Below are 25,159 nucleotides of genomic sequence, written 5' to 3'. Positions count from 1 at the left end.
AGGCGGGGACTCGAACCCGATAACTTCGGTGGAGAGATCGAAAATCGACCAATTAACGCGCTCGACCACCGAGTGCGCTGATGACGATGATTGTAATAGAGGTCTAAAAATATTAATACTTTTGGGGCTTGGTTGATATTTTCTTTCTATCCAAGTTAACTTCTAAGTTTCTGTTTTACTATCGTCAAACTTTTATAAAATTGTAATTTGCTTTCTACTTTAAAAAAAAAAAACTGATTGAGTTTTCGTGATACAGAAACCCCAGTCAGATACAGCCAAACTGATACAATTTCAAATTAGGATTTGACTACATTTTATCAAGAGTTGTATGTAAACAGCTCATTTAGCTGCTCATGGAATTGCTAAAATAGGAACAAGAAAATTACAGAAACTGAGAAAATATCATTGTTAAGATGACATCTCTGTCGTTATAAACAGATCACGTTAAAAAAATTACACGCATGTAATATTTGACTGACGCAAATCATGTACTCGCAAATGAAATTATACACAGTATTCGTCTCTTGCGACACAATCAACATTCCCTCCCCTATTCATTCTGATGATCATGCATATTAAATTGAACCTGCTCGAATAAAAGTTGAACGCTATATTGCAGAAATATATCTCGTTTAAGGTTTGAGTTTCAGGTTAATCTGCCTAGATGTCGTTAGTGAAATGTGCACAAATAACCCAATATTGTATCTACCTAGAAATAAGAGATTTGACTGATACTTCTAATAACCTTGAACTGCTCTAATAATAATGTGAATGTAAGTGAATTAATATTAAAATTATTCTAACGTGAAAGTTATTAAGGCATCAGTATTTTCATGAAGTAATTTTGAATATCGGGAAATATGGAGGAAATGAAACACATTCCTGAAGAGGTAAGGATAATAGGATACATTTTAAATTTCTACTAGATACTAAAGAAAGTTGATATCTGAGTAGCCATCATCAGCATTCCCTTATATTTTCAAGTTTGTGTGTGTTTCACTTGGGCGAAAACAGCTTGACAAGTGTAAACAATTTTGTTTTTATGTACGCAATAAATTCCATCTTAGCACATATTTCTCAATTACCAAACCATACCAATTTTAAGGAATGCAATCCTGGGTATTCTATTCCACAAGTATGTACACTGCCTTTTATCCTAATTAATGCCGACATATTAAATGTGAGACCAAGAATTAAAGTTTAATCGATATTAGAATGCCGTATTTTGTGCATGAACGATAATGCTTAACTCACCTCTAAGGATTTTGAGTTCTTATTTGGATCATAAGCAGCGGCGAATTCAGAAGTTATAGTTGGGTACCTCCCTGATCGAGAATCAATTTTAAATTATACTTGCACCTTTATGGTACTGTGAACTGGAACCAAGCTGACTTCCATGGTCTAGAAATCAGAGTATTGTGTTGCAAAAATAGGAGTACAGGGCTGGAATAGATGGTTATTATAATTCCTCCAATTGATACGGTAAACTGAACAATCAGATAAGTAGTAAAACAAACAAACAAAGGAAACAAAACCTATTATCAGGGGTTCTCGGGTTTGATCACCTTTGGAGGTATGTTGGACAATGTTTCCAAATTTAACTTGTAGGTCCAGTTCCAGTCAGGTAGCTTATCATGAGCATGAAGTGGACTTAATTCAAACTTTAAAAAGAATATTCTCGTGCCTGTTAAAGTTGGTGAATGAACATTTGTGTCTTCAGAAATATTAGGCATGATAATATATTCATAAACCTGGCAGTTGGGAGGAGCGATCGCCCCTATATCCCTCCCCATGGATCCGCCCCTGATTAGTAGACAGGGACATCGGATCCGGAGGGGTAGGAGAATTTTGTTCCTTCACTCACCATCGAGGAGGTGTCAGATAGTTTTATCCCCACCACTCGCGTCCAAAATAAATGAGACTACATCTTTTCCAACTTCTTATAGATTTGAATAAAATTCGGAGAAATATTTTTGCACTCGCTAAATAAACGTAGACTCCAAGTTCCCACTTACAGCAAGACGTACGCAACACAATGATATATTAAGAAGCACAGTCAAGTCTGTTTACACTGAAAAGGAAATTGTAGTGAAATGTCTAAATAAATAAATAAAACGGTAGGTTACAGATATTCACAAATGGGAATGCCGTTTCGGTCCATTTCGAGCCCTGTGCTACATGCAGTAAAGTTTAATATTTTTCAAGATATTGGGGCTTCAAATTATGGCTGTTGGCTTAGGAAATTCTGATTATAGTTGATCTAAATTAAAGTACATGGTGTGTCAAAAGTCACAAGATATCCGGTGTACTTCCAAAACTAAGTGGTAAACAAAAATCTGAAGAGATCCACCGCTTGCGACATAACCATAATATGGCCACCATTTTAAGTCCACACTGAAATTATAAATAAATATTTTAAAATGAAAAAAATAGATACATTGATTATAGAATTTCCCATTTGCGTTTCAAGCAAATGTGAACGATATTGATGTGGACACATAACAAAATGGATAATTTTATATCTAGAAACAGTGGAAATTGTATTATACGCAGATAAAAGGAAACTTCAATTTGTTAAGCACCTGCCATGGACGCTCCCAAAGAGTTTGTAACGGGAAAGGTCAGGCCACAAAAGCATTTCCAATACCATTATGGGAAGGAAAATGAGAGAAAATAATTATGCTGACCAGTGGCGTGCCCAGCATATTAAAAACGGGGGGTTACGTAGTCAGCCCTCGTTTTGCTATTCTTTCTTGCTTTTGACGTTCTTTTTTTAGGAATACGGAACCAAAGGGGGTTATGACCCTCACCAACCCCTCTTTGGCACGCCAGTAATAATGACCCATTTTCTTCAGAAGATTAAGTCGAAGGGAGTGAGTTCTGACCGCCATAACCTCTCCATCAGTGCACCTATGACACCTACAATTACTTGTTGGTTGATACCTATGGGCCTAAATGGAATTAAATGGAATGGTTTAGGTAACAAAATTCTGTACTGTGATTTTTTTGCAGGCTATCTGTGCCAATAAGCGTACGAGGAAGAAGAAATCATTTCCATGTTCAGTGTGTGGAAAAATATTTCCTATGATGTGCAAATTAAGTAAGTTATTTATTCATATACTTTGAAACTGTTTTTCAAATGTTAATTATATTGAACTCAATAATTCAGTAGATACAGAGTATGGAGTTTTTCCTCTCGATTTACCACCTTCATTACTTTTATCCAAAGTAGTTATGAAATAGCAATAATGAACCTAAAGAGTAGGGGTTATTATTCCTATATTTCTGGCTCTGAGAGAAAAAAAAGAGATCTGAAGAAGTAAGTGTGTTACATAAAGAAATATAACAAAACAAATTATGGTTGTGAAACCATAACTATAGTTTCGTCCAAAGAGAAACCCTAGGCGCGTTTGTGGGTGACTTCCTTATTCAGCTAACACCACCGAAGAAGCCTTTTTTTAGAAGTTCAAAAGATGTATTATTTTTATATTTTTATTAGCATTAGTGGAGCATTCACCACCTTGCAATCACGGCATAGAATGTGGCCTTTTCATCAATGATTAATTATCTTAATTGGCTTACGGACAGTGCTCAGAATGAAGGGGGTTGTGGCGGATGGCATCCCCTCCCCAGCTAGCAAAATTCTCCCAGATGGACATTTCCACTTCAAGCACTGCTATGGGATTCTCTTGAGTAACCACTTTAAACTGTAGGTCCAGTCCCGATTAGCCTTACTGTGCATAAAGTGGACTTAAAACACCAAATCATTCAAATCATATCTGCCATTAAAAATAATTTACTGGGTAAAAGTTCTGTATATCGGAGACACATTTCTTCAAATTTACAGAAGAAACTACTTACGGAAATGAGTTTCTACAAGGTTTCCAATGTTTGTCGAGGTGTTTTCTTTCATCGTGGAATATATTTGACCGCGAAATCAGGTATTTTTCAAGAGAAATATCTCACCGACGCACAATTGTGATTGCTTTCATTTGCTTCGCCTACGTGAACTGCATTCTGCGTATGTTTGATGACGTAATCACCTGTCAGTGTTTCCAACCTCCCTTTTTTTCACTATGCTTGCCTAACCTAACCTTATCGGAAATGGTTCGTGGGGCTATCCGTCAGCTACAGTGCATAACGGTTCGTGGGGCTATCCGTCAGCAACCCGTGCATAATGTACAATTTGCACACGTGACGAACCCCATAGTAGGCATTTTTCGGTGAAGAAGGTTCGAAACACTGCATTCCCACAACGTGAGTCAAAATGTGCCCGCCATATTGTGTGTCACGGAAGCAAAGAAAGGAATAAAAAAAATAAAACTTGTGTTTGTTTTCGTGTTAAGAGCATAATGGCAGCTTGAACTATGTTCCGCAATACACAGTAGGTAAGTACGAACCATGCGAAACACAAAATATCCGATTTTAATGTGTCTCCGATATACCGAACTTTTACCATTTACTGTTCCAAAATGTTGTAAATATGTCTAGGTTTTCCTTAAAAGTAATAACTATTCACCAGCGGCGTCTCGTGGCCTCAAATTTGGCCGGGGCTTATTTTATAAAGAATTTAAAATATAATGACAATTCACATGATTACAAAAGAAACAGGTATTGTTGTGAAACATACCTTTCTACGAACGTTGACTCCTGTTCTTCTGCTCAGCAAATTTTGTTATTACTTTTTCGTTGAAGCCCTCTATGTTTGAAATGTATTCTATCTCTATTGTATGCAAGTGCCAAGGCATTTGGTCTGTCTTGTCCCATTGCATTTCTTAAGCAGGTTTTAATACGCTTCAATGTGCTGAAACATCGTTCAGATTCAGCTGTTGCCACTTGAGTTATTAAAACTATGTTTGTCATTTTTACTGTTTCTGAAAAGGTACCCTCTAAATAATTTTAAATAAAAAATGAATGCAATCTACTGATAAAGCTTATGTTTTTCAACTCTTCACTACAATAAAGAACACGAAGTTCCCTCTTTAGTTTTCCCTCTTCTATGAAGGGATAATAAATCTGGGAAGATGCCTCTGTTTAAAGATTGTTCTCTTTCATTATATCCTCGTAGAGCAAGTTCATGTCGACCACAGAATTTTAAGCAATCGATAATTCTATTTAATATATGCCTATTTTTCCGGACAAATTCATTGTGTCTTGTAATTGACAGCTTATGTCCTTCATCAATTTGTGTTCGAACATCAACTCTGCCAAACTCACTCAAACATAGCGAACGAAAGCCACCACAACACTACAGTACAACACGCGAGATCGAACGCGACGCGAAGGAACTAGCCCCAAATCAGCACTCAAATCCATTGGACTCTCCCCTTCTCTCTCTGCTAGCATGTGACCTTCACTGTAGCGTAGGTGGGTGTAGGCCACGCCTTCCTTTGCGACGTGCCCCGTACATCGATAATTGACATCAATGCCGCTAGGAGCTCTGTCGTATCCATTGCAGCAGACGACGAATTTACGTGGGTAAAAATCGCCTTTTAAGACTGTGTGATAGTTATGCGTTAAGGTGATTGATAATTACGTCAATACGTCCGTTTTTCTTTAGGGGCTAAGCGCCAGAAGCCCCAAGGGACGAGACGCCACTGCTATTCACGTATGCAGCAAAAACTCAATTGTAGGACACAAGAAAGATTTATTTTCCAACTAAACTTAAATTTCATTCTACACGAATTTAAATTACACACACACATATAAAAAATGTAGAGGTTCTACCTTTGCTTAGAGCGATCAAACTCAACCTGCGTGCTTTGAGACTTATTAGAGGATGGTATACTTTATGGACTCCCTGCAGAAGGTAAAAGAGTATCTTACACGATGCTCAGTCAACGATGAACGTAAAAGTTTGTAATGAGATGTCTATGTTAAACACGAATACACAATTCCTAATCTATTCTATACTATGCTTGACATAAGACATAAAACAAATCTTTCACAGCACAAGGCTTAATCACAAAACCAATCACCACTGAATTCCTAAACATTCCAGGAATAGCATAAGGGAATTCACAGAAGCTTTAAAATTCTCCACCTAAATTTTGGTTCAGAAAGTAAAATATAGCCACACTAAATCGAAATGTACTTATAACAAAAACTCAGTTCTTGATCCACGGTGCGTTGCCACAGGTTAGTCAATAACCAACTTTGAGAATAGTGAAACTTCCATGGAAGTCTAAAATCTTTACAACAGCTTTATTACAAGTTTCAAGTGCTTGAATATGCACGACGTAACGCAGTGTTACATAAAATGTAATACAAATATACTTTATAATGTACATCGCTTGAATTTATACGATCGTTTTATGAGTTAGCCTCTCATCATGGACTAATGGCAACCTTGACAGGGCAGATCCCATTAATTCTCCATCATTTTAGGGCTGTTAGTTTTCGTCCAAGCGGTTAGATGGCACTAGGCACTTCTGTCTCCAACGGAAATGTCGTATAGCAATTTCTATGTCCTCCGCGTTCGCCATGGCTTATGGGAGTTTCTTATCCTCCTATATATTATCCTTGATATCATTTTAATGTGACAACAATCGTAGATCCACCTTGGTAGTTTCAGTCACAATCATCTATTTTCTTTTCATATGTATCACTGTATTGGTAAGATAGACTAAGCTACATTTTAACTAGATGATGACTATGTTCACTTACGTTTCAATTTGATTGCGTCTCTCACCTCACGATCCATATTAGGGATGGCCAGAACCGGATCCAAAAATTTTTCGGATCCGGATCCGTTTGGCCATCCCACATGAGCGCTTCTTTGGAAAGTAAGAATGTGTTTATAACATATTGTTACCTGCTAATACACACACACACACACACACACACATACACATACACATATATATAATATATAAATATATAAAATATACATACATACATACATACATACATACATACATACATACATACACACACACACACACTCACATACCGCGTGAGGCACCTAAAAGTACCACCTGAAATAGCGAAGAAACCAGAAACAGTAGCGATGTGAGGTTTGCGGGAAACAATAATATCAAATGGGGCTCGTAAATCGGAGGTATGGGGGTGGGTCGAAAAATATCGACAAATGGGGCATCTGGAGCAAAGTCGTATTTTTTTTAAATGGAACGATATACAATAACATGCATAATATAAAAGAGCACACGCAGAGAAACACAACGCCGTTGGTCTCATGCATCTACTGCACATAGGAACGAAGATATGGCCATGTGAAAATATGTAAACAAACTAACAAGTGGCCCACATGACCGTCAGTACCACGGCATGTACAAGTATGAGATGTCGGAAGCCATTGGACAAGATGAAGACAGAACGTGTTAAAGGAAGAAAAAATACAGTAGACAAAGTCAGCACCATGTATTTGACAGTGTTACAGCATAATGAAAATGACCATGACAGTATGTCGAAGAACCACTGCGTAAGAAGCGAAAACCTGTCAAAGTGTGTGTTCAAAGTGGCGGCCGTCAGCTGCGATACAGGCAACGAGGCGCCCACGCAAAGATCGTTGCACAGAATGTAGCATCTCGTAGGGAATGTCCCTACAGGCCGCAGTAATGCGGTGTTGCATATCCTCTGGAGTTGTTGGCACATCCCGGTAGACAATGTCCTTCAGCTTTCCCCACAGGAAAAAGTCTAACGGTTCCAAATCTGGGGAACGAGCCGGCCATTTGACAGGCCCTCTACGTCCAATCCAACGATTTGGAAATGTATTTTCCATACATGCTGTAGCGCGTCTTGCACTGTGAGCTGGGCACCCGTCATGTTGGTACCACATTTCCCTCCTTGTCTGAAGTGGTATGTTCTCCAATAGTACAGGCAGTTCATGTTGTAAAAACTGTATGTATCGGTCAGCATTCAGTGTCCCTTGTATAAAAAAGGGCCAATGAGATGTTCACCCACTATACCACACCACACGTTCACACTCCATGGGCGCTGGCGTTCCACTTGGCGAAGCCAATGTGGATTTGTCACCGACCAATAGTGCATGTTCCTTAGGTTGACATTTCCATGATTGGTAAAAGTTGCCTCGTCAGTGAAGAGGATACATGACAAATCGGGTGTGTCGTGTCGTAACATCCATGTGCAAAACCGAACACGGTCCACAAAATCATTCCCGTGAAGTTCCTGATGGAGGGAGATATGATATGGGTGAAACTTGTGTGTGTGCAGAATGCGCAATACACTTCGCTGACTCATCCCAGCATCCCTGGCAATGTGCGGATTCACAGCAACAGCGGCGAGAACATTTGTTGCACCTGCCTCACCTGTAGTTGGCTTGTTCCGCACACGTGCTCGTGGTGTTACACTTCCGGTGTCTCTTAATTTAATAAATAACTTACCAAACAGACGTCGAGATGGCTGTCGTCTGTCCGGATATCTCTCTGCGTACACACGGTAGGCTTCTGAGGCATTCTTTCGGCATTCCCCATAAATCAGGATCATGTCCGCTTTTTCTATGCTTGTGAACACCATAATCTTCGCTCTTACCACTACGACTGCTTGCTATGAATTAACACGATCTCGTGGACCTGCTATCAAAACTTGCTCTGCGTAAAGGCAGTTCTGTCAGGCACCTGAGAAGTCTTACATGCCGTGGTACTGACGGTCAAGTGGGCCACTTGTTAGTTTGTTTACATATTTTCACATGGCCATATCTTCGTTCCTATGTGCAGTAGATGCATGAGACCAACGGCGTTGTGTTTCTCTGCGTGTGCTCTTTTATATTATGCATGTTATTGTATATCGTTCCATTTAAAAAATACGACTTTGCTCCAGATGCCCCATTTGTCGATATTTTTCGACCCACCCCATACCTCCGATTTACGAGCCCCATTTGATATTATTGTTTCCCGCAAACCTCACATCGCTACTGTTTCTGGTTTCTTCGCTATTTCAGGTGGTACTTTTAGGTGCCTCACGCGGTATTATAATGTATTAGGGATGTGACGAAGCTGAAAATTTGCCGATGCCGATGTACTCGCCGATTATTTTTGGAACCGATACCGATTCCGATATTTAACCGATTCCGATACATAAGACTATTTAACGAAAATGGAATGTTATTTTGAGAATGACAAAAATAAATTTCCTTTAAACACTTATATTTGCACATTATACACATACATATGTATTTTCAGAGATTTAGCATTAGTACAAAAGCAGTTCTTATTAGTCAAAGGACTTCCTGTTCTTAGTAATGGAAGTTCAATTCTGTAAGATTCAACTTTAAAAACATGAGTTTTTGCAGCACTTCTAGTGTTGGGAAAAATTGAACATTTCTCGAACTGAAAATATCCTAACTTGGCCAGGAACTTGTAAATTTTTCCCATCCCAAACGTCAGGATTAAAAAAAAAGTCCTAGTGCCATTCCGATCAAAACATTTCTATCCCTCACATCCGATAGTCAAAGTGAAGAAAGCATCGAGAATTAGCCCCTTTTAATTCGATTATTGGACAATTTCTGACACTTCGGGAAATGTTGGGAAATTATTTCCCGAAGTCCCTGAACAGATTTTTCGGAATCACACAACTGAATGCTGATTAGGGATCACATGAAGCGTGTGAGAATAGTAGGGGAGTAGGGGCGTGCCGGACAATTTATTTTTTGGTCGGGACGAGAAAAATTCGCAATTTCCTGACTAAGTGGGAAAATGTACGAAATTTTGTGAACCTCGGGAAATCTCGAATTCTACACGTCATTTTCACCTTAAGTGATTATTTTTGCATATCTGGAATAATTAAAAACAAACAACTTCCGATAAGTTCCAGACATTTTCAATGCCGAATATGTCGAGAATTCACGAATTTGTAAAAGACCTTTCGGTATTTTCCGACTGCTCGGGATCCCGAAAAGTCAGGAAGCCATTTCCCCAAGTCGAGATCGGAAGGGAAATTTTTTTCCCGATCTCAACTTTTCGGGATCCCGCACACACCAAGAAGAGGGCCGATATTACACTTTATCTGGCACGAATGACAACTTGACTCGAGTTAGTAACACTGGTTACATACACAGGTTCATACTTCATTTTATAACCTGTGTATTAACCTTTTTCGTCTTACGGCGTGCGTGCTGTTGCAATGTATGTTAAAATTAGATTATATCATTCAAAAAATGATAAATATATTTTAGTTGTTGGTGCAAATATAATTTGGCTTAGCATTTGCTGATTGTCCAACCTAAAACACATTAATCATAATAAAATGGAAAGAAGAACTGTACACAGAAGCTGTCGGAAGCAAGTCGGTATGTGTTTGTGAATACGTTCATCACCGGTAGTGTACTTTAGTTGGTTTTCTGTTTTTTATGTGAACATTATAAGCACAGTCTCGGATTTAACTCAATTTAACCTAATTTTCAATAAATCTTACAAAATTAAAATATAAAACTTATTTCAAGGTAAAACTCTAGTATAATCGGTACCGGTTTAAATATCGGACTTTTGCCGATGCCGATGCCGAAGCCGATGTGTCAATTTCGGCCGATATTCGAACATCGGTAATCGGCTTCGGTACATCCCTATAATGTATTATTTTAATTTTTAAAACTGTAACTGTAGAACAATTGTATAATTTTTGTATAACATTTCTATCTTGTTAAATGTGTTAAAGGTTTCATCCTGGAATGGAATGTCTCACATTTATGTGTGTTTCCATTTCCAATACATTCGAATGAATACATATTCGTTTCAATGGAATTTACAAAATCACCTATGATATTTTATGTTAAACAAGTAAGATTATTTTTGTTCACCAGTGTGTTAGCCGATGAGTAGCAAATTATTTTAGGAACAACAGTTGAAAAAAAATCTTGTAGGACTAACAAAAGAAAAATTTCTTTGTAATCGAAGATCATAATACCTTTTAAGGTGTGGTAATATTATAATGGGATTGAGATACGAAACTATCGGATCCGGATCCAGATTTTCGGATCCGCATCGAGATCCGGAATTATCGGATCCGGATCGAGATCCGGAACTATCGGATCCTGGATCGAGATCCGGAACTATCGGATCCTGGATCGAGATCCGGAACTATCGGATCAGGATCCAGATCCGATATTTCGGACCCGGATCCGGAATTTTCGGATCCGGATCCAAACGGATCAGGATCCGTTTGGCCATCCCTAATCCATATACTTCATCCGCGCGAACGAAGAAGCTCTCGATTCCGTACGCTATCTAGCGTCGTCCATGCGAACTATTTGGCGCTCGAGTTAATCCTCTCACTGCAGCACCCTAGAGTGAAACGTTGCTGTTGACTGGCTCCTTCCTAACCAGGACGTGACGCTTGTTTCTTCGGTGTGAAATATTCCTTAGAGGCATTCTTCATTCCTGTGTGGTGTCAAATTTGTTACCATCTTTACTATCCTGACTTGTTAATTCTCTGGTATGTTGGGGAAAGTGTAGCTTGTTTATCCAGAATTTCTATCTGGAGAGAGGACGGCCAGTGTAAGTTCATATTTAGGGAGGGGGGGGGGCAACATTGCAAAAAATTGAGCTTTTGTGAAAATTTTTAGGGGGATGTTGAGGGATCTCTGTAGCTATGTTAACAACAGAATCAGGTGTGTGCCCAGTCCAAAGATTAGGTTAAATAATGTTATATACTTCTTTGTAGCAATACAGAACAGTAATAATTTATTTTAATATTTTTTGCTGTAAGAATATAACTATTATCAAATTGAGTCCAGTGAAAAATAATTTTCCATTAATTGCATTTAATGTTCCCTCCAAAACATATTTTGTTATTTATTTATCCTCCTATATCGATTGCCTGCAGCCACAGCAAACCTTTCCTTGTTTATGCCATTTATTTTTTAATGTGTACACTTTAGTTTTTTTGAACTGATACTTTGATTTATTTTGTAGAGATCCACATGAAGTACCATCGTGGCCAAAGAGATTTTCCTTGCAACTATTGTGATTATAAGGCCTATGCTAAAAGTGATCAAATACGTCACATAGCAACTCACACAGGGGAAAAGAACCATATTTGCGAACATTGCGGATCACGATTCGCCCTTGAATCTGATGTCAACTATCACGTGAAGAGATCTCATCAAAGAAAACATTACTTCATGTGTGAAGAGGTAAGGATTTCCAATTTTGTATATGATGGAACTGTATGTTCTTTTCCAAAATTCTAATTTCCCACGGTCTCACTTAATATCGCACAAGCATCTAGCAACCTCTCCTTCTGCCGTCAGCGCGGAAATGCCTTTGTTGTTAGGTTAGGTATGTTAGAAATGACGGCGATTGGGGAGTGTGGGGCACTTGCCCCCTCACTTTGTGCCACTTTTGTCTCCGCACTATGCCCTCTTAATTGTAAGCTTTGACTGCCAAGAGAAAGTAAACTGTCCTACCCTTCATTCTGCATAACCCAGAAAAAAGGCAGCCTCCCTGATGGCACAGTGGTAATGTCGTCGACTTGTAATCAAGGGGCCTTAGGTTCGATACCCGGTGGAGACACATTGTGCAAGTGGTTTGGATCTCACTTTAAACTGTAGGTACCGTACCGATTAGCCTATCTCTGCATTGCACTTAAAACAACGAATTCATAACCAGAGTTATGCGTGTGTCAAATGTGGCAAAGGATTAGCAAGTGGGTGAAAAATAGTTCCTGGATCTTGCACATGATGTCACGACCTTCACCTATACTCTGTCTCGACAATCTCTGGAGCAATCGAGCGAAATCAAGACTCGAAAGGGCTCGACCAATGAATGAGTGCGAGGGAACGGGATTTCTTGGAGGGGAAATAGCGACTGCAGTTACCAGCCTCTTCAGCAACACGTACCGCTTCGCCCACTCGCTTTCTCCTTTTCTCTACCGTTATGCGCGGCCTTGCTCCAGAGATTACAGGGATAGAGCATAGGCCAAGTATCAGGCTGCTTCCTGGAGCACTTCTGAGAGTACACAATGAATGATTTTTGCATGTTGTCAACATCTTATAGCAACAAGATTGCGATGAGTCTGATTTCTTCCAGTTGGGACATTCTCTAGAATTGAAGTGGTCACTCAAACAGTGTTATTACCAATGCTTTTGGTGGCAGAGACGTAAGGGTGGCAAAAATAATCTCATTCTTGTACTCTATCCCCTGAATATGTGGAGCAAGGCCGTGTATAGCTGCAGATAAGAGGGGGGAGGTTGATCGAATGGGCAGAGCGAAGCAGATTTTAGCCTAAGTTTCATTTTTATTCTTATACTTATGGTTTGTTCTAACTTTCCGAACAGTGAATCTTGAAAATTCTGAGCTCCAAAAATAGAATTTGGTGACCGTGCTGTCTAAGGCGTCAGGCTTTGCGCTCGCGCTAAGGGAAGCGCGCGGGTTCTAGTCTCCTGGGGGAACGTAACAACTTTTCTCCTGAGATTTTGGCCTGTGCATGCGATCGGTGGTCACCCACCATCGTGAGGAAATTGAGGACCTACGAATGAGTAGCGTAACCCGGTCATAGTAAACCTACTGGGGGTTCGTCGTGCTGACCACACGTCACCCCTTACTGGTTGGATGATCACTCACTTCTTGAGGCATGTGGGAGCGCGGTCGGTCGGTAGGTCCTGGCCTACATGGGCTGTTTCGTCACGGGTTATTTTTGTTATACTTGTGGTTTATTCCATGAACTGCTCCCACGTTCGAAACTCGGAAAACAGTTTAGTGTAAAGAAAATAAACGCATCTAAAAACACATCAGTATATATTTTGCTCTATATTTGAAAACAAAATAACCTTAAAATCAAATTTATTATACAGGGTGGCCATAAAGTATTTCCCTCATTACAAAAATGTATTTCAAATAAACTATTACAGGTACCGTCGTATTGTTTGCTGCAAACAAAAGAGAAACTCATTAACTTTTTATTTTGACAATGTCAAAGCACTTTCGCATGGGCACCGTTTGTTGCCCGCACAACATCTAATCGTTATTCGATTGCTCACCATGCATCATTGTCCAAAATTTCTTGGGTGACACCAACAACAGATTCAGTTACCCTTCTTCTGAGTGTGTTCAAGTCAGGTACAGGTTTTGCATACACTCTGTTCTTCACATAACCTCACAGAAAAAAATCCATAGGCGTTATGTCCGGCGATCGCGGTAAGCTAGGGGGTTGGACCTTCGCGCCCAATCCACCTGTAAGGAAACGTCTCATCCAAGAAATTTCGAACCATTAATCCCCAGTGTGGTGGTGCACAATCCTGTTGAAAAACCATTGTGGATTGCAAGTCATTCACTTCAGGTGAAACAAAAAGTTCCATCATGTCCAGGTAAATGATGGCTGTAATTGTCTTCTCTGAAAAAAAAATAAGGACCAATTACTCGGTCTTGCATAAAGCCACACCAGACATTTACTTTACTGACGGATGCTCGCCCCTTTCGCGACGGGATTCCACATTTCCGGTTCCTTAAATTTGGCATACCATTCAGTGATGCTTTTGTGATTATTTGGTGGTCGTCCATATTCCCTTGTAAAATTTCGCTGCACAGTAATCGACGATTTGGTCTCATGGTACGATAAGACACACTGTGCCTTTTCCTGTAATGAAATCACCATTTTCAGTTTCAGCGATTGCAGCGCCTCCTAAATTAACTCAACTCGTACCTAAAACAAAAGAAATCATGATAACATTAACTTAAAATAACAGTAATTATTTATGTAGCTGTTAAATTTTTTTTAAATATTTTTTTGTAACGGGGGAAAGACTTTATAGCCACCCTGTATTGCAGATGTTTAGACCAAAAGCCTGTTATGTTATGAGAGGTCACTTTGATCAAAATCAAAATGATTGCACAATACTGTACTTTCATGTGTAACACAACTTAAGCAATAAATCCAGGCATTTTTTTCTATGAAATTAATGAAATTATTTGATTGTTCCTAATTTAACTGCACACATATTATAAACTTTCTATTTTAATTTTTCAGTGTGGTTTCTCTACAAACAGAACCCACAATCTGAAAGTTCACATAGCGATGAGGCATCGTGGAGCATACAACAACTATGTTTGTCCAGTTTGCGGTTCAAGCGCGAAACAAAAAGCTGCTTTCATGGAACATATGCGTACCCACACTGGAGATCGCCCTTACACGTGTGACCACTGCAAAAAAACTTTTGTAGTGTTTGGCAAGCTCTCGGCTCACATAAGAAACGTGCATAACGCTCCGCAATTTGAGTGTTCTACGTGTAAGAAGCGTTTTAAAACAAGGCGCCATTTAAACAGACACGAAATCACTCACTCTAAAGATAAACCTTACAAATGTTTTCTGTGCCCATACTCTTCTAAGACACGAGGGAGTCTAACTCACCATATTAAAGTTTTTCACCAGAAACCGGATTACTCCTTTCGTAAGATAAAAGCCGAAAAGGAATTGAGTGGGATGTTGAAAGTCGACCCTGATTGGATCGAGAAGGGAAAGAAGCTTACCGAGGAGTATCTGAAAGAACTTTCTTCAAAACTTGGCAAAAGTTTGACAGTTGAAGAGTTAAAGGTACAAGAGAAGCAAAAACAAGAAGACGAGTTGAGAAAGATGCTTGTTAAATGCAATGAAATAGAAGGGAAGAAGAATGACAGAAAACAGAAACTGAAAAATCAAGATTGTAAAAAGAAGCGAAACAAAGAAAAAGAAGTTGATTTGAAAACTGGATCTGGTAACACTGCTGCGAAGACAAAATCAACACGCACAAAACATTCAAAAACACGAGAAAAGAAAGCTTCAAAGCGTAAAACTAAATTGAGCTCAGTTGATGTTCCACACAGCACTTATTACAACACGAAACAAGGTTTTAAAGAAACTGAAATTCTTGAAAGTCAAGACCAAGACATATACAAACTAATCCCTATTCAAACCCAAGAAAATGAAAAGAAATTCATTTTATGCAGTCTCAAAGATATGGAAGGATGTCCGAATAACGTTCAGTGGTTTGTCCCAGTAAACAATAGCTTAGAATTAAAGAATGAAATATCTGAGGAAAATGAATGTAATTTGCCGCAGAATACGAAAGAAACTACAAATGTGATTACTACTCAGGAACAACAGACAGAAATGAAAGATCATATTGAACATGGTATTTTACTTCCACCAGAAGAAAGCAATAATCCAGAACAAAATACTTTTGTACTTATAATTAATTCATAATGAGAAACAGTCATAGTATAAATGTTGTTATAAAGAGATGGATTTCATTATCAATGAGTTGCAAATAAAATTCTTAATTACAGCATTGCTTATTATTAACATTTTGGCTTTCTGAGGAAATTGTTTCTGTAAATTAATTATTTCATGAAAGAAATAATTATTTTATGTACTTCATTTGGGATAACTACTCTTTTCTCACATTGAAGAGTTCTGAAGACCAGAGCAGCGCATCTTTAAGGTTTTTCACAGGGTAGAAATGCTCACCTTTTAACAATTGAAAATTTAAATCGAAAAAACTCCCACATTTTTGTACATTTTTATCATTTGTGTAATTATTAAATAATGATTTAAATGGTATTTGGCTAATTTATTATTTCCAATGTCTTCAAGTATCAGGAACTTCGTTCAATTGAATTGGTAGTTTATATATTTGTAGAAGAAATTAAACTTGGCTAATATCATCAGTTATCACATTTGAACTTTATTCTGGCACATATTCTGGCAAACAATGTTTTTCCAATACAGTAGCCCTACTGTTGAAGTACAGTAGCTGTACATTAGTCCTACAATTGGGTTCACAGTAAAAGATAGTTGAAAACACTAGAATTTTTACAATGTAAACAGTAATAAAATTTCCAATTCATTTTACAATTGAAAACAATTGGATCCAATATCTACAAACTTACAATTGGATACAATTCACCAATTGGAAATTGTCCTGCATTTCCAATTGGATTTAGTTGAGATTCAGACTGAACCCAATTCATTCAGATTCCTTTATTGGGCATACAATTGAATCCAATTAATTCCAGTTGAAACCAATTAGAACTAATTGAAATTTTATTTGGAACCAATAGGGATTTCCAGCTTGGATGGCTCAAAATTTGTTTTTGGCTAAATCAAACTTTCTGATGTGAAAACGACAGTTAAGAGTGCATAACGTGGAAAGGTCTGTTTTAATTGACATAATGATGATTTTTTCAAACATTACAAGTCATTTACGATGTAACATGTGTGAGATTTTCCCGTCCGATAAATTCAGACAATGGTAGTAGCGTTATCTTTCTGGTAATATTTGATACTTTCACCCCAAAATCGATTCAACAAGGTTGTGATTTTCAAGGTAGAACAGGGTGCGAAATCATTTAGGACTGGTGGGGGAGGGGAGAAAAATCTTAATCTACAAACCCCCTCCCCCACAAACATACATATAAATTATACGATATACATACCTATTTATAATGGTATTAAAAGTAAAAATAAATTACTAAGTTAAAAATGTATTATTATTATTATTAATTACACAAAAATTGTTACTTTTATATATATCAGATATTATCAAGTAGCAAACTACTTCCTTTACTAATTGGTTAAAGATGTTAATAAATTATGAAATAGTTGAAGTGTTTTTATTATGTTTAAGTTTTTATTTAGTGTTTGCTTTATGTTAATATAAATCAATTAGACTTCATAGTCTAATTCTTGTTTTACTTTTATTGTGCGTATTGATGTAGATTTCTTAATGATCTCTTGAGAGAGAAAAAGCATTGAACACTCACAACTACACTAATTTGTGTATGTTTTCGATATTTTTCTTAGTACAGTATATTTTAAATTAAAAGTAATTGCTTATCTTTTGTTTGTTGTAAGAAAACTCTCCCCCCGGAAATTTGTGGTGGTGGGATTTTTGAGGGCAAGATTGTTGGTGGGGGGGGGAAATTCTCCCGTCCCCCCAGGATTTCGCACCCTGAGGTAGAACCACAGATAAGGGTATTGGGAACTTATCACAAAGGAACCTAATTTGCTGCGACTCCAGCCCAATCCTCTGTCTTGTCTATTTCTTGAATTTAAGTCCGCTTTAGACGAAAGCATTTCCCTTAGCATTTTTCTTAACATTTATGCCATGACCAAAATGCTACCATGTAAAGTGAAAAATCTTATGGCATTTCAGATGCCATGGCATATTTCATGGCATTTCTCAAGGATAGAACCGGTCCTATTTCCGCAGCATTTTTTTTCGTAGCATAACCAATCAGAAGCGACCTCATGGTCACGAGTGCAAATGTAATGGCGGTCGTGTGAGATGCAAACAACGTATCACTTCACACTTTTAAACGACGATAACTATTCAACCGAGAGGAATATCGCTTCGTATTAAATGGTTTTAGGTAGAGAAGAATGGCGCTGATAAAATACATACTTTACAACGTTTACTGTACACGTATGGAAGAATATCTTAGCTTTTTCAATTGTAAACACCGTGCACTCATCTCGCCATAGACGGTGTAACTCGACGTGACTTTCGTGCTGTATGTATTATACATTGTAATTGCAACAGCTAACGGAAATGTACCATGAAATGCTTTCGTGTAAAGTACTATGTTTTATAAGATTTTTGGAAGCATTTACGTAGCATTTATGCTAGCAAGAATGTTAATGGAAATGCTTTTGTCTAAACCGGCTTTATAATACCATATGATAGTACCCTTATATGTGGTAGAACTTTGAGCGTCCACGTTGCAGCAATATTCATGAATACTAAAAGGACTTTAAGGTGCAAAATTATGGTCGGGAGAGGGAAAAAAAAGTTCTGAAAATGTTTTTGAAAAGGTGCTGATAAAATGCCTTTATTCAGGTCCAAATCAGTTACATTCTTTATTCAACACTGTAGCAAATAAATAAATGTATGGTAAATATTGTATAATGTAATTTATATTATAGCCTGCCAACCACTTCATAGCTCTCGTTCTGCTCTACAAAATGAGACTATAGGATTTTATGTAGCTGTTCAAGAAGAGTGAAAATCATGTATTTTTCTGTCCAATTTTTTTAACAAAACATGAATGAAAAGGAAGAAAAAGGTACTGAAGCATCAAAGAGAGGGTAGAAAGGGTATAAATGTACTAATCTCACGAAAAGGTGCAACGAAGTGTGTTCATGTCCTAACATACATATCTCAAACTATTGGTGCCGGTCCCTGTGGCGGAGTGGTTAGCATATCGCGCTACGACGCCAGGTGTCCCGGGTTCGAATCCTGGCCTGGGCATGGATATTTGTGAGTGTCCATTCATCATTCCCATCTTCGCAAATTAGCCAAAAGTGGCAGAAAAGCGAAGTAAAATAAAGCAAATCAAATCAGAATTAAACGATTGGTATGACTATCTTTTTGGAAAGGTGCTGCACATTAAAATTCGTTCCCTATTCATGAAACAAATTTGTGTAGTTTGTTGGTTATGTGTAATTTCAAATCCCCACATAATTGTCATCAGTATTTTTTGTAGTGAATTAGACTTAGACTAATAAAATTGATACATTGAAAACATACTTCATTCATTAAACTATCTCACAGTATATTTGTACAGTGGGATCCATGAGTATTACCGTGCAAATTGTCCATGACTATTTTCATTAATTTTTCTCTTACATCCTATGTGTTTTAAAGCGATAGGTTTTTATTTATGCTGGTGCAGGAGTTGTCAACAGTTTGTTTAGAGTTTTCTTTTAATTCTTGAAGCTCTTATTGGGTGAAATAAAGTGCAGGGACATGGTGATGGACAATTTGCACGGTAACACTCATGGATCCCACTGCACACACACACACAAGAGAGCGAGAGAGAGAGAGAGAGAGAGAGAGAGAGAGAGAGAGAGAGAGAGAGAGAGAGAGAGAGAGAGAGAGAGAGAGAGAGAGAGAGAGAGAGATGGATGTCCTGTAAATTGTCCACTTCTTCTAGAAGTGTACTATGCAGAGCCCACACGTTGCACGCTAAACAACAAAATCTCAATTGTTGTTTTGGTTAGATAAGATATTTGTTTGCATTTCTTCGATCATGGGGCAGTGGACTGCATGCCACAAGTGGTACGGAACATTCCTATAACAGAGATGTTATGTACTGGACCACACTGTGCGAATTAAACTTTTCGCATTGGGGGGATGCCCACTTGAAGGCCTCCAGCAGGATTTATTCTCGGGAGAGGCATAGTAATTTTCATATCTTGTCCTTCAGACATAGAAACTTCTATTCTTGTTGTTTTGTTGTTAATATATTATTATTGCTATATTATTATTATAAATCATAAAATTCTAATTGAATTTCAAATACTATGCCGCTGTAAGATTCCATTCTGCTATCTAGATGAAACTTGATTCGCTTGATTCCTATCCACAAACATTTATTACTTTGTTGATGAACAGTTCTTTGTCTTTTTAACTTTCTCACAAAACACAGTTATCAAACAGATAGCACTTAATCTACTGTCTTTCATGGTACCTCTGATCCATGTTTTTACATACCGAAGGGTAGGCCTACTGTAAAAAAAAGTAATAATTGAAACTGACAGGGTGTGAATTATCGAGGTCAGATCCCGACTTTTCGTAATCCCGAACAGCCGAGAATTCCCAAAAGATCTTTTTTAAAAGAGGCTAATAGATATTTTCTGCACTATAAGTGTCTGAAATTTCTTGAAATTAACAGTTTTTATTCCAGAAGTGCAAAAACAATCACTTGAAGAGGAAATAGGGAGCAATTTTACAATACCGGATAATTCTCCGATTTCGTTCATATTTCGCATACTCAATAATTTAGGGCTCCTAATCACGAATCTGCAGTTAATATTTGGCGGTCACGTGTAGAATTTCGTAAAAAAAGGGGGTCTGTGATCGCAACCGACAATGTACGATTGCTAATTATTTACCGGAAGATTTTGTTTGCCTAACCTAACCTAACCTTACCGTGAATGGTTTGTGGGGATATGCGTGAATGGTTTTTGGGGCTATGCGTGAACGGTTTGTGGGGCACCGTAAAAAAAAATTAGTTTCATAATGAGCAATTGTTCATTATCGGTTGCTATCACGGATCCCATTTTTTTCAAAATTCCACACGTGACCTCCAAATAATAAGTGCAGATTCGTGATTAGGAGCCCTAAATTATTGAGTATCTGAAATATGAACCAAATCGAGGAATTATCCGGTATTGTAAAATTTAGCCAGAGATAGTATGTACAATTAGAGATTTAGAACGCGTCGGGAAATTTCTACCAATTTATTTCCGTCCTGCACCCCTCTAGTTACGGCAGTCAACATGATTCTGCCTCTTGTGAAAACGTTCTCTACTCGTTATTTTGTTGGACATGACAGTTAATTGCTATAACTGGCAGCCTGTAAATCATAGGAAAACAATATTCTTTGTAATAAAATATCACAATTTCATCGTTCGAATTACATGATTTTTCCCCCAGATATCTCGGGAGGGCAAGTGCCCCCTCTCTGCTGACGCAGTGACGTACTTGTGATTTTATTTTGGGAAATGTGTTTTTTGTGTGTGCAAATTTGTATATATGTTACCAGTCAGTAAATTAAGCTATTGCCCTGCGGTTCTAAGTACCTTGAATTTTGGTTCTAACCTAGGTTATTAAATCTTACTTAATACATTTATGACGTAATTTAGAAACCTTCTAAGAAAGAAAACCCTTAACTCGTACACAAAAGACCTATCTAACTAGTAACACCGAAAACGTATCTACATTTCCATTGCCAGGTTCAAACTTAATGTCCATTTAACTAAATGCAAGTTTTTGGTGAATACTTGAATACATATTCGTTGAGGTTGGTCAGTTTCAGAATGGTCCTCCATGAATCCACAAGGCTGCATACTTTCCGGCATGGAACTATTTGATGACTTGACAATTAATGGACACGAATAATTTTTCAGTTGTGTTTTTAACAGTTAAGAAATCGTATACTGTGTGCGATCAATTCCATTTTATTTGAGGGGGATAAAAACATCCCTAGCAGGGATAAAAATAATTTTCAATTGCCGGGAATAAAATGTTTTGTGGAGGGGCAATCCCCGGCATCCCCCTCGTTAATTCGCACACTGCTGGACCAAATGACATTGTTCTGCGCTATAAGTCTACTCTACAGGAGGAACCATATCAAATTTCAAGGTGGTGGTTGTTGAGTTTTCTTAAGTCCACTTTATGCACAGAAAGGATAATTGGGACACGACACGGTGCACAAAGTGGGGGGACGCTATTCCCCCAGTTAAGAATATTTTCATAAAGCATCCTCCTACGAAGACAATTTGCAGACACACCAGAGGCGGGCGGGCTGTCAGTCTACCCTTCACCAAACAAGAACACAATAGATGAATAAATGCTCTTCTTTGAGCCTAAAAAAAAAGGTCTAAGCCTGTGTGTATATCGTGATGCATGAATATACTACACTGTACAAATTCGCATCGTGCATCAATCATCAAGTAAAAAGTTCTTTTCTGTACAATTGCACTACTGTTATAGGTACGGGAAAAAAAATAAGGAAGTGCTCCCTTGCGCATTGCACCACGCCATGAAGCCGTACAGGGGGTGTGGAGTTATGGCCCTACACTTTCATGATCTCGGCCGAGGATGATGTGATCAGCACCACACCACTGCCGGTCATTACCCCCGAGAGTTTCCTCCAGGTACTGAAATATCACGACTCCAATTGTCGCGTTTAACTTTAAAGATAAGAGCCTTCCTCCGCCAATCATGGCGAAATAGAGAAAGAAGAATGTTGCTGAGACTTTCACACGAGATTTACTCGATACTTCGAACCCACTTTAAACTGTAGGCCCAGTCCCGATTAGCCTTACTGTGCATAAAGTGGACTTAAAACACCAACTCAATCAATCAATCGATACTGCGAAATCTCAGGTCATGTAGGCTAACTTCTACATTGTCTTTTCGGTAGGTAAGCCAAGGCCCTTCAAGGGATAAAATGCATTGTAACAGAAGGCAGACGCTATTGAATGAGGTTAACAAGAGGGAATATCGACGTACAGTCCTGCGTGTGACGGCAACGGCGTCTATTATTTCCGGCCTGCGAGCGTCATTGAAAAATTTAAACCAATGATGGCGCCAGAGAATGAGTATCGGGGAAGGGGGAGTGGTGGCAGAGGACCTAGGCTGAATTTCGGAAATTATCTCGCCACACAGTCTGCACGAGCTACTTTTGGGTACTCTTTTCATCAGTCATTGTTTCTGTTCAGTAAGCACCATGCCGCTCAGTCCTATTTTGTTGTGTGTAAGTCCAGGGGGGATCAAGATAAAATTTTCACCCGGGCGAGAGGGATTTTGGCTCCTCCCCTCGTACTTTCCACCCTCCCATCCCCATCTTTCTACACTTGTCCTCCAACTTTCCACCTTACTCCAATAAAAAAAAATAATAAAAAAAACATGACCAGGTTTTAATGACGAAAAATAATAGCCTTATTTTTAAAATACAAATATTAGTATGCATTTATTTAATACCTGCGTAACGACATCAAAATAACAGTAATCTCTTAGTTTAAATTGCTTCATATATGCAATGTACTTAATATGTTATCCAGCAGTAACATAAATCAATCCAACTCTTTTAGCCACGCACCAGGTGGAGCCACATAATGGTTCGGATCCTACTTTAAACTGTATACTCAGTCCCGATTAACTTTTCTCGGCATAAAGTGGACTTAAAAATAAACGGTAACACTTTACTATAGGGGTGACGGATTTCTTACGTTTTACAGGAGAAAGTACTTACGCAAATCATTTTCTGTAGCGTTGTGGAAGTTCGTAAATGTAGTTTCGATCCATTTTAATGCGAATGCATGTTGTTTTGTGCGAAAATCTCTGTCCGACACGCTGTTTCTGCTGCTGCCATTTGCTTTCTGCACGAGAGCACAATGTTCCGTGTGTTAGATGACGTAATCCCCGTAGCCAGTGTTTCAAACTCGCCGTGTTTTCACTATAACATGACGTGTCGAGTATTTTTATTTTTTTTACATTTTTTTAACTACGCTTGCCTAACCTAACCTAACCTTCGGAAAATGGTTTGTGGGGATAACGTGAATGGTTTTTGGGAGTAACGTGAATGGTTTGTGGGGCTAACGTGAATGGTATAATCCTCTACGTCTCTTGTTTCCCCTTTAATACCAAAGAAGTGAGACGAGGATTGTCTTATCGGCGCAGTGGATGATCATATATTAGGTACTTAAAGTATACAATTGGAACTTAATATTCGTTAACCCAATATTTATTACAAAACATATTAGTACTTATACTTTCCAAATACAATTAATTCAACAGAAATGTCTATGGATTATCTCCCAGTTAACCTAGTTTAATTTGTCCCATTTGATAGTCAGCAGTCAGTAAGTAAAGGCTACACGAGTCGGAGCAAATCGCAACCCAGCCTAAAACCCCCCACAGCCAACATGACCCGGAGCAATCCACCAAAAAAATCTAAACTAAAACAATTTCCTTTTCTTGCACTTTTAAGAACTCAAAATAAATCAATAGACTTTAGGTAAATTACACCCGGCCATGAGGGCCTATAAAGGGCGATAGACTGTAATGCAATATACTCAGCCTGTCCAGCCAGTGTCCAGTACGTCAGAAGTCTCTCGTAGTCGGCAAGGATCTCCCACGCTAAACTTCTCGCTCGACCAGCGCAGAAGCCCAGCCAATGGCATAACCTTCCTGAGTCACATGTCTATTGAGTCTCCATCCGTCATTCATGAGGAATATTACACTATGGGCTTACAAAACAACCTCTCCCCCAAAAATTACAATTTTCTAGCACATAGTGTACTACTAGTTACACATATCTTTTTAGAATTCACATTACAAACATACTCTTCTTACATAACCAAGTTTCAAGCTTTAGAGCGAGGTTTCGTAATAGTTATATGGGTTTGCGCATGTCATCCCTCCAACTCCATCGCCTGTAAATATTCAAAAAGAAAAAGAAAACAAACTGGTACCAGTACAAGTTTACAAACATAAACCATTCATTCTTACTATAATACAGGCAACCTACACCAAATCTACAATAATTTACATTTATATAATGGGAGAATCCTTAATTAACCTTACATAGTCAGAGATCTTGCCGATCCATGTATAAAATTACCTATTATTGCCTCTCCTGGGCTCCAAATATCTTTTCAATTTATGTACATGTACTTTGGAACATACCTTGTCATCATC

The 25,159-nt window shown here is 38.3% G+C and overlaps 1 protein-coding gene across 1 annotated transcript; it reads left to right on the top strand.

Moving 5' to 3' along the window:
- Positions 1-1,057: 1,057 nt before the first annotated feature.
- LOC145998438 (uncharacterized) lies at positions 1,058-16,215 on the top strand. The gene is made up of 4 exons (XM_083134847.1): positions 1,058-1,135; positions 3,013-3,100; positions 11,889-12,109; positions 14,941-16,215. Exons 2-4 carry the CDS (start codon positions 3,085-3,087, stop codon positions 16,150-16,152), a joined length of 1,449 nt encoding a protein of 482 aa, XP_082990973.1. The 5' UTR covers positions 1,058-1,135; positions 3,013-3,084; the 3' UTR covers positions 16,153-16,215.
- The last annotated feature ends 8,944 nt before the right edge of the window (positions 16,216-25,159 follow it).

This window comes from Lepisma saccharinum, chromosome 14 (assembly GCF_977018435.1).
Source record: "Lepisma saccharinum chromosome 14, izLepSacc3.1, whole genome shotgun sequence".
NCBI classification, from domain to species: Eukaryota; Metazoa; Arthropoda; class Insecta; order Zygentoma; family Lepismatidae; genus Lepisma; species Lepisma saccharinum.
The sequence above is the reverse complement of the archived record's forward strand: the minus strand, read 5'-3'. Positions and strand labels throughout refer to the sequence as shown.

Excerpts from the sequence above, each read along its gene's own strand:
- LOC145998438 (XM_083134847.1), top strand. Across the intron at positions 12,110-14,940 it reads ATTACTTCATGTGTGAAGAG|TGTGGTTTCTCTACAAACAG; the intron begins GTAAGGATTTCC and ends TTAATTTTTCAG.